Raw genomic sequence first — 14,133 nt, forward strand, 5'->3', positions numbered from 1 at the left:
GACTCCTGTGCTAGGTGGGTGCTGGACCCAGGTCTGCTTGCTTGGTGCCGATTCCTCGTCCGGGATCGAGCCCTTCTGCAGGAAAGGCGTGCGAGAGCACGGGCGAGAGTTGTGTACAGAGAGGAGTCCTGGGAAGCACCAGCGTCTCCCGTACGCGAGCACACCGTGTCATTCGTGAGCAGGGATTCTCTTGCCTTATAATAAGGCTTTTGAATAATTGCATTCAGTACGCTAAAAATGTCCTAACCCCGTATTTCTGTGGCTACGATCCTGCTTTGATGGGCCTCTTGCCAGAAGTCCATCGGTGGCCGCTGACCCTCTTCTCTGCATCAGAGAGGAACGTTGGACAAGAGGGAGGCGATCTTTAACAATTAAATTTCCAATAAAAGCTTGTGAGCTTGTTGTTGGCTGGAAAATATGTAGTGGCTTTCCCCTAGGCGCGGTCTAAGGCGTGAATGAGTTTTGGGAAAATCCTGGCTTTATTTCTGGTTGGCTTTGAGTGGGAGGAGAGCTCGGAGCTGCCGGAGATTGAGTCGCCGCGGTGGGTGGTTTGGGGTTTTTCTGCGACGGGCCGTGAGTGCAGGAGCGGTGTTGGTAAGGGTGAGCTCCCACCAAGGGCTCTGGACCAGGGATGGTGCTGAGAGCTTCCCGACGGGAAACCCGGAGACAAGGATAGCCACGAGGTGCAGCCGTGCCGCGGGAAGAGGCTCTGCTGAGGTAGGGACAACTGGAAGATGAAGCAGGATAGAGAATTAAGGGATTTGTAGAGGAAAAACTCCGATCAGTAATGCGGCTGGGGTACTGCCGGAGGGGGCGTGTAACGTGGGGAAGGTGGGAACCTGATAGAGCCCGCGGGCACGTGAAACAAAACCGTCTATTGTCACCGTTCCTATATTTAAATCCTCGCGTTGTGTCGTTAAATTAAGTGAAGAAGCTAATTAGCATGTGGATGAGCTTACTGCGCTACAAGCGCTGATACTGGCTGACTGAAGAAGAGGTTTGATGAAATCATTAAATTTGGAGCTGAATATAAGGAAGATCAGAGGTGCGTTGTTTGGAGTACGGCTGTGGGTGGCAGGTCTGGGTGCGAAGGTCAGTGCCGGCTCAGCAGGGACAGGGGGGCTGTTTTTGGAGATGGCGATCTCTGGAGGAGAAGGGACGGGGATCCGGGGTCCTTTGTGTGCCGCACAAAAGCTGGCGCCTGGCTGGCGTTAAATCGCACGTCGGAAAGGGCCGTCCAGGCAGCCGCGTCCGAGGAACCGGCAGCGCTTCTTAAATATATTAATAAACATTGGTTTATTAATAGGAGGCATTTAAAGGGATGTGGAGAAGGTCTCTCCCTCTCTGTAGTTAAGTGCCCTGTGGACATAGGTACGTGCCTGGTAAAACCTCCCCGATAAAGCTGCCAACCTTAGAGACCATTTTAAGCCATTCCAGCTTAAAAAAAGGGAGATTTTACATGAGGATTCTTAGAAAATATGAATAAGTGGCCTCTAAACTATTAAATGGTAGGTTGCACTGAGTCAGTAGCCAAACGGGGTGATGCTGGAGCTTCGGAGACCGGACCAGACACGCGCTCTGGAGCAGTCAGAAGTTCGTGCCGTTTTGTGTTTGGCCTCTTACACGGGCGGTGCTGATCTTTCTGGCTGAACGGTTCCTTTTGCAGCGCGGGTATCGTAGAAATAGCACAGGGTCAACGGCTTTTTGTGTCCTTTCTAAGCCCGAGTCAGAGTCAAGGCTTGATGTTACCAAACATTTAGTCTTTGGGAAGATCTGGAAGTGATTTGTAAATTGAAGTCTTCCTCTCTAGTCCCCACTTTTGACCGTTGGACTTGCCCTTGGACGCGCCGTTGACGGAAATGCTGGGAAAAAACCCAAAAGCAGGCACTTAAATGTTGTTATCAGAATGCGTCTGACATGACTACTTCTACTTGATGATGAATCTGAATTTTCTTTTTGTCTTTAGCTGCCTTTCCTCATCGACTGAACCTTTTTTACTTGGCCAATGACGTCATACAGAACTGCAAGAGAAAAAATGCGATTGTCTTTCGTGATACGTTTGCAGAAGTGCTTCCTGAAGCTGCTTCGTTAGTGAAGTAAGTAACGATGTGTTGGAAGGTTGAATGTCTCAAAAAAATGTGAATTTTTCTTGTGACATCTCAAACTCTCTAGAAACATCATCAACGTTTCAAGGATTTTGTTCGAACAGCTGTGTGGGTTTGAGCTTCTCTACAAGGAGTGTGCTAGAACGGGCGTAGAGCTGGCTTTTAATTTGCGTGGGGGTCTCATTTGAGTAAAATTATCACGTGAAGCACTGCGAGGGGCAAGTCTTGCACCAGTACCTGTGTGTGCCCTGTAGCTGTGCCCTCCCCTGCCTCCTCGTGCTTGTGCGCGGGCGGCGGTGGCTTGTGCTGCTGCTGGGGGGGACGGTGGCAGGCTCGGGGGAGTGCTTGCAGCAAGGAGGGGTGCGACAAGTCAGGGAGGAAGAGGAGGAGGTCTTTGCGGTCCTGGGATCTGCCTGTGGTCGACCGCCATGAGAACACCGTGGCTTCTGCGAGCTTCTCTCTGGCTCCTGTGCTGCCGTACCCATCTGCTAAAACGTTATGTCAAGATGACGCGTTCTCCAAGGTGGTTTTGTGCTCCACTGGAAATTGGAGACTTTAATTTATTAGAGTAAGGTTGGACAAAAAGATCTCGCGCTGGCACGTGTCCCGGAGGGGCGAGCCCCCCCTCCCGTCATTACCCCCCTGCGAGGCAGGTTGCCTTGCTGCCCTCCGTTTTGGTTTCTGAATCGTCCTCAAACCAGATGGCCTTCAAGGGGCAGGATGTAGTAAAAATACGAAGCAGCCTCCTTAGCAGTGAGGTGATGTTGCTGGTTTGTGTCTCTTTGGAGCAGAGTTTGAAGCAGCAGGTGGTTGAACGTAGCGTGAGGCAGGGAAAAGGTTGACGTTGGACTGCTCGTTAGCTTCTATTTAAGTGTAAGTTGCCAGAAGAGAAAGTTGAAAATACCGTTAATAGATGCCGACAATGAGGAGGAGGGAGAAAAAATTCTGGGAGTATCAGCTACCAAAGCAAAAGAGAGGAGGGAAAGCGACAGCAAGAATTGCAAGTTACTAATCCTTTGATAGCCCCAACAGGCTTTGCCGTGCCCGGTCCTATTCCAGACGTTGGCGTAGAAATTATTAAATGGATAAAAGTTCTGTGAACTTGCTGCTTCCGTCTTTCAGTGTTTGTGTACCACGGGGGCGTGACTTGGCTACCTTTCAGGGACCCCGATGGAAGATTTTTGTCTCTTCCCTGCATACCTCGCTGGCCCTGACAGGTGGTGTCGTTCTGTCTGTCCGTCCCTCTGCAAAGCTTTGCGTGGCCGGGGACGGCAGCGTCACTCCGCGGCAGAATCTCGGTGACCAACCTTCTTCCAGTCGGTTTAAAAAAAAAAAAAAGCAGTAAAAGCGGCCAGAAAATGCATCGCTCTTTCTTGGGACGCTGAGCTGGAACGCGAACGCAGCAGGGCTCAAAGGCGAGTCGGACGGCTGCTCAGGTGGTCTTTAAAAAGGTCTCTCCCGACCCAAACGCTTCCGTGAAGCACCCTTCCTTCCATAGCTCTGCCTGGGAGAGCACCCACCGCCCGAGGGCGCGGAGCAGCTCCTTTGCTCTGGGTTTGAAGCCCTGCCGCGGTGCCAGCTGCCGCCCGGGTCCCACAGGGAAGCGGTGGTGGCAGCTCTGCTTTCCAATTAGAGTTTATTATTCCGAGCTCGAGTCCTCTGGGGCAGTCGCTTCTGGTTGCTGGCAGGGTTTGGGCTCGCGCGCTGCCCTCGGAGTGCTAAATTCGGGGCGCGTGAACTTTTAATTCGGGTTGCTTTGCAGGAAGCGTTCTTCGTTTGGATGATTAGCGGGGTGATGAGTGGTCTGGTCAGGCGTTTTTCCTCTCTTATCCCAAGAGCTGTCCCTTGGGTCTGGGAGAACGCACTCTGAGAGCGGTTGCTTACAGACGTTTTATTTGTCCGTTTTTTTCCTTGAAACAGAAGCATCCGGCTGAAATACGCTGTTTGACACCAGGCCGTCTCCTTTTCTTTCTTTCTTTGGAGATTCTTACAGATGACATTGCTTAACTCCCAAGGCTGATGCTGCTAGGCACAGAGGGGAGGTGTGATCAGAGATGAGTGGGAGAGCTCGTCTTTTTGATGAAGTTCAACACCACTGATTGCCTGCTATACAGTCACTTCCCTCTGAAGTAGTTACTCTCCTCTGTGAAGAGAGTCATGTTTTATTTCCCCCCCTGCCCTGGAATAATCACTCTTTTCCCAGAGCATCCGTATAGAAAGCTGCTTTGGAAGAGTAACAATTCTTTTTTTTTTTTTTTCCCCATGAAGAAAGGCTTCAGAGAAATCCTATTGGTGTTCCTACCACTCTGAAACCTTCTAATTTTACCCCGGAAAGGCATGCCCGTGGCCCCGATCCGTTACGATACGGAAGTGTGTGTGCGCTTAAGTCCAAGCATGTGGACTCGCTGCCTTGGGACCCCTTGCAGTAGAACTAAAGTCATCACCTGGAGAGAGAACTTCCCGGCCTGAAGGGTCTTTTAAAGTTTTGATTTAAACACATAATTATTTACATTATTATCCGTTCTAGAATGAGGAGAAATCACAGTGTAAGGGTAAAGAAAACCCAGTGTGCTCTTCTTTTTCAGGGATCCATCCGTTTCCAAATCTATCGAAAGAATCTTCAAAATCTGGGAGGACAGAAATGTGTACCCTGAGGAAACCATTTTGGCACTAAAAGAAGCTCTGAGTAAGTTACCTACCCTTTGCATTTCTTACCTTACAAACTAACGCGTGAGCCTGATGAGGTTAAAGAAAATGGCTGGAATCGCTGAGTAAAATGAGTTTATTGTGCGTATCTGTTCTTCCCGCATCTGCATCTAGCACAGACCTTAAAGCAGCGGGGCGTCGTACGTGAGCAGCGCTGAATTCAGCTGCTTCACGGTTTTTGTACCTTTCTAAAGACAGCTCCGAATCCTTTCACGTAAGCTGGAATTGTTCCAGCTGAGATTAAACAGAACGGGAAGGTAAAGTGGTCCTACAAGTCCTGAACACGGTGCCCTGCTAGAGGGCTTGTGTCCCTGGCTCTTCCTTTGAGCATGAGCCGACTCTCAGCTGCCGCAGTGGGGCGAGGAACAGAGGCGGCTTCCTTCCTTTCTAGTCTGTTTTAGCAATAAGTTGTTTTTACTAATAATATTTGTGGTATAGGAAAGAGGCTGGAAGCAAAGCTGGAGGGTGAAGTGTCCTCGAGCGCTTACGAAAGAACTCTGCTTAAAAGCCGAAATGGCTAATGTTAACTGGGAACACGTTGTAGTCAGTCAAAACCAGAAATTAGCCGATACTCAAATACTTGAAGGAAATTAGCCCACGTTTCTGCTTTACTTGGTTACATCATTAAGAGCTAAAGGTGCTTCAGGAAATCCTCACGTGTGGTTTTGAGAGCCGGTCGTCGTCGTGGCAGGAGAAACACGGTGTCTCGGGTTCGGGCTTTGGCATGTGAAAAGGCTTTAGTTGGGCGTTGCATGTTGAGAAGTGAAGTTTACACATACGTTCCGAAATCTAATTTTTCTAACTTGAAAACAAAAATATTTCAGGCGACTTGTAAATTAGGTATGGTGGCTATTTTCCCGACTTGCATTTACTTGCCTGTTGAATGCTGATTTCGTAAAAGCCTACCTAAAGAGCCGAGCGGTGTAGTTTTATTTTTAGATGCCTTGTGTTTTTCCTTTTCACTCTGCTCATTACTGTGATTTTTGAACTGTCTTAGTGTAAGGGCAAACAGAAACTTGATTTAAAAATGGAAGACCATCCCACAGGTTGCTGTATTCCTGAGTAAACTTAGGTTCTCTTGGGCATCCAGCAGCTCAGCTAAGGAAGTTGGTCTAGGTATTTTAAAACAAATTTCTGTTCACTCTTTTACCGTGCAACCGTATGGCACCAAAACCAGGTTCTTAAAGGAATCCCATAATGCCAGACTGCAAAAAATGAAATGTTTTCCAGGTACCACTTTCAAAACTCAGAAGCAGCTGAAAGAAACTCTGAACAAACAACCGAATAAGCCGTGGAAGAAATCGCAAAGTAAGGAAACAATGTGAACTCTCTGAATTAATATAGAAATTGCCTTCTTGAGGAGCAGAAGAAAGGCTAGCCCAAACCGGGCAAAGTACCTGGACTAAAACATGAGCCAGCATGCGTCTTCCAGGCTTGTAAAGCTCCTTACAGACTAATATGTAAAGCACCAAGGAGTTGTTGCTAGAGAACCACTTTTTAAAGGAATGAAGTATGGAAAAAAAAAAAAAAAATCTTTATGAGAGCAGAGGTTATGAACAGTAGAGGAAAGAGCTGGTGGAACCTCTTGGAAACTGGCGTTAGACTATTCAGAGATGGAGAGAAGACAGACAGAACCCTGTGCTTTGGCAGCAGGAGGTGGACAGTACCTTCGTGCTCAGGAACACATCTTCAACAGCAAACTAGGTGCTAGGATAAAAGAAAACTGGAAGCTGGCAGTGCAGATAATGAACTCTGGCGTCCGACAGTACCGGGAGTGCAGTCTAGCAGGAAATGCATTTATAATATACCGATCTTACTAATCTCATTACACGCTAAAGCCTTGAATGGTCCGTAAAGCGAGACGGTGGAACGTTAGGTGTAAGATGTGGCGTGCGCCCGCCTGTACAAGTGCTGAGATCAGAAGGTTAACAAAAGAGTTTGGAAGCGTTTATTACTTGGCTTAACATCACAAGCTGCTTTCCCAAACAAAAAGGTGCTATATTCAGCACGGATGAAGGGTTTAGCATTTTGCTTCTTACCAGATGTTTCTCCTGTTTTGTCCAGAAACCAATGGATTTAGTGTCTCTTGACAGTGGGATTCGTTCCTCCCGCTCTGTTAATAAGATGTCAGAATAGAGGTGTAAGTTTTTAAGATTGAGAGCGTGGTTAGGCCTAGTAAGTACCGAAGGGAGACCCCGTCCGAAGGAAACGCTGGGCTGTGTGTGTCAGCTCTAAGTCTGGCACTTAGGAAATAACATTGACCGCCTTGTAGAGAGGTATAAACTCACTGGGTAAGGCTGTTAGGTCAACCCTTGCAGGGACTTGTCGTCCCGACGGTAGAGCTGGAAAAGGTAGGCACAGTAAATTTTTATAGCACGTTCAAAAAAAAAAAAAACCCATAAAAAGCCATAGTATAATTTGTTGACCTCAGTCACAATCTGGCTGCACGTGACCGTGTCCTGTTTAGCTAATGGAAAGCCCAGAGCATTGAGGGACATCTGTGTGGAGGGGAAAATGTAACGAGTAACAACAGCCTGCGAGCCTTCTGTTGAATTATGTTAAAATATCTTTTTATTAGAACTGCCTTTTGTGACTTACTTTTAGTCGGGGTGTAGTTCCTTGGTTTCTTCATACTTTTTCTTTATTCCAACAGCATCCACAAACCCGAAAGCTGCTTTGAAGTCCAAGATTGTTGCCGAATTCAGAGTAAGTCTGCAAGTGGAAATATTCTGTTGCGCTAACCTCCGTCCTTGGGCTGTAGCTTTAGTGTCGCTTACGTCCACCAGCAGCGTAAGCTTGGTGGGAAGCTCTAGTGCTCAGTGTCTTTTTGTTCCTTGGCATATAATGCCTCCTAGACGTTTCAGTTGTAGGTTTTGTTAGGGCTGCCGCCCCTTCCCCGCGCTGTTACGGACAACAAGGCACCTGGAAAGCAGTCGGAGCGGCGCAGAGGCTCCCCGCGGAAACGCTGGTTTTCATTTGGGGTAACCTCGTACAAGAGAGCAGTTTGCCTTCTCCGGAGCTGCGTGAAATCCACGGGTCCTACGCTTAAAGAGGGGCTGGCTGTTACGGATGGCGCTGACCGAGGCGTGCGGTCAGGTCGCCCTGGTGAAGGAGGAGTTTCGGGTGGCTGAGGAGTTGGTGGCAAGAAATTTATCTAAATTAGGTCCCCCAAAGGAGTGCGGTGCGTTAACGAAATGCATGGGCACTGGTAGAGTTAAAAAAGAAAATAAAAAAGGCCTGTCCCTACTCTTAACCATCATAGCCAGGAGGCTTGTAGGATTCCAGCCGCTGCCTGAGCCCGAGTCCGCTGATCTCTTTGACTTGAGGTTGAAAATCCAGAGATTCGCACGGGCCGTTTCTGCCTTCGGAAACGGTCTTGAACCGGGGCGTTGTTTGTGGCTGAAGCAGGCCTGTGCTGTCAGCTCTGTGCAGCAGGGCTTCTCTCCCGCGGAATGTGATGAGGATGCTTTTCTTGTTTGATTTTTTTTTTCCAGCCACAGTCTCTCATTGATGAATTGCTGTTATACAAGCGCTCGGAAGACCAGATAGAACTGAAAGAGAAGCAGCTTTCCACTATGAGAGTGGATGTGTGCAGCACTGAAACACTTAAATGCTTAAAAGGTAAAGACAGCGTATAACGTATGAAACCCGATGTAATTGAAGGAGGTGCAAATGACGTACCCTAACGGTTGTAGGAGCTCCTCGGTTCTGTTGAGCCTTAGACCAGAAACCAGACTGAGTCTCTAAAATGCCAAAATTTCAAAGCGCAGTTAAGAACGACCGAGCAGGAGCCTAAAGCCTCTGTTAATTTGAACCTGTTCGTAGAAACCCGCGGATACAGAGCTCAAGCAAAGCAGAAATGATGAAGATGTATTTTGTACTACTCAAACACGCCCTCGTATATCATTGGAACGTGCATTGTTCTTAATGTGCTCAGAACTCCTTAAATAATTTCGGATTTAAGTTAATTAAGGCATCCATCAATGGCTACAGTTTGAGAATGCCAACTGTGAGTCCAATAGGAAGCAGCGCGTGTTAGGGGTGAATGAACCGAGTTACGCTGAGCCGTATTAACAGGAAATTTAGCTGTAAAACTGCAGGTAGCCCTAGCTGCGCTTGGTAATCCGTGACTGCGGTCTTTGAGAAGGGTCACGGTCGTGGTAACGCATCGACGTTGTGAACCCCGATGATGTTAGGAACCCTTTGAATGTGGTAACGAAGGAAAGAGAGCGCTCAAGATTTTTGCCTCTTCCAAAGTGAAAGTACGCTCTCTGGGTAGTCGAAAGAGTAAAAAAAGTTTTACACTTCTGTGTTTTGAACTTATTTATCACTAATAACGAGTTGAAAAACTTGTCGCTAGCAACTTGGCCTCTTTTTTCGATGGATACCGACGGGTGGACGGGGCGGTCTGGGGAGCGTACGGCGTGATGCCGTGTCTATTGTCTGAACGTCCCGGTTGCTGCTGTTGAGGACGCGCTTCTGAGAGCTGATTTCCCGTTTGGCCGATGGCAGCTTATTTCCGCGGTGCTTATCTCCTTGCAGACAAAACAGGAGGAAAGAAGTTCTCCAAGGAGTTTGAAGAAGCAAGTTCAAAGCTGGAAGAGTTTGTAAATGGCTTAGACAAGCAAGTGAAAAATGGCCCCTCTCTCACTGAAGCCCTGGAGAACGCCGGTATATTTTATGAAGCGCAGTATAAAGAAGTCAAGGTGGTAGCAAATGTAAGTATACTTTTCCTCGACCCTCCTCGGGCGGACTGATGTCCGCCTGCGTTTGCTAAGCATCCCAGAGGCTAGAAAACGCATCATCTCGCTGTTCACAAATGGGGAAGTTTGGTGCGATTGTTGTACAGGCTCTCTCTGAAAAGAGAGCAGAGTTGAGGTGCCGGGCAAGAAAAGGAGACGCTACGAAAATCCATGGGTCAGGAGCTCAGTTCTTGTGTGTCGCTGGAATTTTGTAGCCCTTCTGCATTTTTAAACGGGGGCCAAAATCACGGTTAGTCTAACAAATCCTAAATTCTAGAAACTGCACAAGTTGTGATCAGCGTGCAAACTAGATGAACAAACGAAGAAAGAATTCGGTAAAGCATTGTAAAAACAACCAACCCCCCCCCAACCCTACCAAAAAAAACCCCAAACCGGCAGCATATTTGTGAAAATTGTTTCAAGTCATCGGAAAAAGGTTTGATCTTCCCCTTTTTTTGTGGCCCTTGCTCTGCAAGTCACACTGAAAAGCTGAGTTCTTACTGCAGGCTTCTCGCAGCAGGGGATGGGTAATTCGAAGTGGTTTTCTAAGGCTGTGCGTTACTTCGGTTAGGGAAGTGATTGAGGCAAGCTCTCTTCCTATAAAAGATACTCAGTCCGACGTCCTTTCTTTCTTAGGCTTATAAAACATTTGCTAATCGAGTGAGCAATCTCAAGAAAAAGCTAGACCAGTTGAAAGCGACGCTTCCTGATCCGGAGGAGTCTCCCGTCCCTTCTCCAAGTATGGACGCCCCATCTCCGACGGGCTCCGAGTCCCCTTTTCAGGGGATGGGGGAGGAGGATAACTCCCGGTCTCCGGTGGTTGGAAGCCGCAAGACGCTATCTCCGGAGCCCGTGACGGATAATCGGGATGTGGAAGACATGGAGCTCTCTGATGTGGAGGATGATACGTCTAAAATTATCGGTACGTTCTGCGGGAGCAGCGGAGTAATTGTGTAGAAATTGGATCGAGACAAAACGGCCCTTTCAAGCCCCGTTTGGGGTGTAGCGGATGCGCAAAGCCCTTGTTGGGCTGCGGATCGGTGCTGTTGGGTTTCGATCTCCTGCCCCAGTCCCCTGGCACAAGGAGGGAAGTCCCGATCCAGCCGTGATTGTTCCCACCTCCCAAACCACTCCTCGAAATACGTTTTTATGTAGCCTGCGGGAATCAGACCTTACGTGCCCTTAACCGGGGTCAGATGAGGATCCCGTTGAAACGCCTTCGGGGATAGGGCATGACAGAAGGGTTTGGGTTGGAAGGGACCTTTGAAGGCTGTCTAGTCCCGACCCCCCTGCCGTGGGCAGGGACATCCTCCGCTAGGTCAGGTTGCTCAGAGTGACGGTTCTGGTCTTGTTTTCCCTCAAGTGGAAGAGAGGAAGGAGAAGCAGGCTGCTCCAGCTTCGGCACCCGCGAAGCCTGAAAGCGTCCCCAAAGCGGTGCCGTCTACTGCTGCTGCAGGCACAACTTCGGCGACGGTGACGACACCTGCTCAGACTCCTCCGACTCCTCCGGCTCCGAAGGCGGTGAGCGCGCCGCCTGTCCCTCCGTCGCCAGCGCTTGCGTTGCCCAACCTGGCCAACGTGGACCTGGCAAAGATCAGCTCCATTCTTAGCAGTTTAACTTCCGTAATGAAAAATACAGGTGAGTGCTGAAGCGGTGCTAAGCCCAGGTGTCTGGTTAATGGAGCTAACAATGGAGTTTTGTTTTGTAATCTTTTGAAGCTTTAATTGTCTCAAAATAAACACGAATGAGTTACTACTTAAGAGATCTGGCTCAGTCTCTGACACACGACTGTCGGCTTTGTGAGCCTCTCCTCGCTCACGCTCAGTGGGGCTCTGCTGCAGTTGTATCTGTGGAGAACTTGAGCCAAAAAAAAAAAAAGCTTCCGTTAACGAAGCAACGTGAGTGAGTGGTGTGTGCTTCCGTCCTAGGTGTCAGTCCTGCCTCGAGACCTTCCCCGGGAACCCCGACGAGCCCAACAGCTCTTACTAGTGGCCTGAAGACTCCTGTCATGGGGACTCCGTCTGCTCCTTCAAATCCGTTAGCAAATATTCTCTCCAAAGTTGAAATAACTCCTGAAAGTATTTTGTCTGCTCTCTCCAAAACCCAGACTCAGACTGCACCAGCATTGCAAGGTACCGGAGTGGGTCTTGAGGGAGTGGCTAACTGTGTAGTTGATGGCAGTGGCCGCGCTGAAACGTGCTGCTGGGCTTATCCTAAAGCGAAAATGAAGGGAGAAAAACTCTTTTGGACTGTATTAAGTCTTTGGCAAACGCCAGGTGACTTTTCCTCAGGTAGCAGACGTGTTACGGACCCGTGAGTTTTATTACTTCTCTGTCCATCTTCGTACTTTTGCCGTGACCGAAGCGCGCTTATCCAGAACACTTCGTGGAAGGGCACTGAACGGGATGGGAGACCGAGAGGTCTTTGTGGTTTCCCCCGTGCTTCTGAGAGCGCTTTTTCAGAGCAGAAAGCTTCCCAGAGGTGCCGCTCCTGCTTCTGCACCTTGCATGTGTAACCCTGGTCAGCAATGCAGTGGGGTTTTTTTTTTTTTACGCCTGGCTACAAAGCCAGGGTGAGTTATTACCCAACTTATTCAGATGTATGTTTTAATTTATATTTATGGATCGATCTGAGCCTCTGGCAAAAGCTTGCACCTCGGTGGGTGCTAACGACAATAGTAATGCAGCAAAATCCAGTCATTTTTCCTGGCTAAAACCTGAAGTCGTTTTAAGGAACGACGTCTGCGGTACAAATGCCGAAACCTTTCCCTTGACAGCGGCTCGAGTTGACTTGCCTCTTACCTGAATATCTGAGCGCAGCGTTCTTTTTTTCCAGGTTTGTCATCCTTACTTCAGAGTGTCGCTGGAAATACCGTTCAGTCAAGCGAAACTGCGTCGCAGAGCACTTCGGCCTCGCCAGCCAACACGACTGTTCCTTGCGTGAAGGGGAGGAACGTTCCTTCCAATACTCAGTCCTTTATATCCAAAAGCTTTGGTTATTCTCCGAACTCGTCTACTGCTGAGGTTTCCTCAACTTCAGTTAATAAGGCTCCCGTTGGACATACCCCAGGGCTGTCAAGCTCCAGTTTTAAGCCGCCAGCCAATTCCCTGGGATTTTCCAGTTCTCACCCTACCAGTCCTTCTTCCCTTTTGCCGACAGAAACCTCACTGGGTCAATCCTCCGAAATTTCAAAAGCGAAGCTGGAATCGGAGCCCCCTTCTCCGAGCCTGGAGATGAAGATACACAATTTCTTGAAGGGAAATCCCGGCTTCAGCGGTCTGAACTTGAATATTCCAATTCTCAGCAGCTTAGGGTCCAGCATCGCAACGGAAAGTCACGCGTCTGACTTCCAGCGTGGTCCTACCAGCACTTCCATGGACAATGTGGACGGAACACCGGTGCGCGATGAGCGAAGCGGGACGCCCACCCAGGACGAGATGATGGATAAGCCGACGTCGAGCAACGTCGACACTATCTCCCTTCTGTCGAAAATCATGAGCCCCGGTTCTTCTACTCCCAGCAGCACAAGGTCACCTCTTCAGAGCCGGGACGACGGATATCCCCAAGAACTTTCCAATTCTGTGCACGCCTACCGGCCCTTCGGCCTCGGCAGAGAGTCTCCGGCCGGCCTGTACAAGCAGTCTGCAGACAGCATGGAGATACCCTCCTCGTTAATGGACTCCTCCCAGGAGAAGTTTTACCCGGACACCTCTTTTCAAGAAGACGAAGATTACCGCGACTTCGATTACTCCGGGCCGCCGCCGTCGGCCATGCTAAACCTGGAGAAGAAGCCCGCCAAGTCTATCTTGAAATCGAGTAAACTCTCTGAAGCTGCAGAGTACCAGCCGGTCCTGTCCAGCTACGGTCAAAGATCGCAGGAGTTTGGCGTGAAGTCGTCCTTCCCTCAGTCGATGAGGTCTATTCTCGATCAGAGCGAGAGCTGCGACCCGCTGGCGTCGTCTCCAGGGATGTACGGGAGCTACGGCCTCAGGGGAAACGACTCCACCTCGGACGGCTCCCCTTCGCCCGGCAAGAACGACGTGTTTTTCACGCCGGACTCCAATCACAACAACTTACCGAAATCGGTGGTGCACTCTGGCCTCTCGCAGAAGCAATACCCGGACTCGCCCCACTCGATTCCCCACCGCTCGCTTTTCTCTCCTCAAAACGCCCTCTCCAGCCCCGCGGGCCGAGCGCCCGCGGCAAGCGTGGAGAAATCGTTGGGTTCTTCCATTTCCGCCACGTCGACCATCGAGTTCAAGAACATGCTCAAAAACGCCTCCCGTAAGCCCTCCGAGGAGAAGCATTTTGGCCAGATTGCCAAAAGTAGCTCCGGCGAGGGGGTGAGCTTGTCCGGCCACGGCCCAGCCGGAGCTCCCAAGGGAGAGCCGCAGCCGCAGGAGGAGCACTACCGCATAGAGACCAGGGTCTCCTCCTCCTGCTTGGACTTGCCCGACAGCACCGAGGAGAAGGGGGCCCCCATCGAAACGCTGGGTTACCACAACGCCTCGAGCAGGGGGATGTCGGGAGAGCCCATCCAGACCGTGGAGTCCATCCGGGTTCTGGGGAAGGGGAACAG

The 14,133-nt window shown here is 49.7% G+C and overlaps 1 protein-coding gene across 1 annotated transcript; it reads left to right on the top strand.

Annotated features, from left to right (window-relative positions):
* Positions 1-455: 455 nt before the first annotated feature.
* RPRD2 (regulation of nuclear pre-mRNA domain containing 2) lies at positions 456-14,125 on the top strand (the record flags this gene model as incomplete). Its single annotated transcript, XM_009334362.1, has 11 exons — positions 456-594; positions 1,967-2,096; positions 4,691-4,791; positions 6,042-6,119; positions 7,465-7,517; positions 8,306-8,432; positions 9,354-9,529; positions 10,190-10,475; positions 10,917-11,192; positions 11,483-11,686; positions 12,390-14,125. Coding segments are annotated over exons 1-11 (3,306 nt in total), but the record flags the coding sequence as incomplete, so codon positions are not given.
* Between the last annotated feature and the right edge of the window lie 8 nt (positions 14,126-14,133).

This window comes from Pygoscelis adeliae, unplaced genomic scaffold (assembly GCF_000699105.1).
Source record: "Pygoscelis adeliae isolate BGI_AS28 unplaced genomic scaffold, ASM69910v1 Scaffold1041, whole genome shotgun sequence".
Taxonomy (NCBI): Eukaryota; Metazoa; Chordata; class Aves; order Sphenisciformes; family Spheniscidae; genus Pygoscelis; species Pygoscelis adeliae.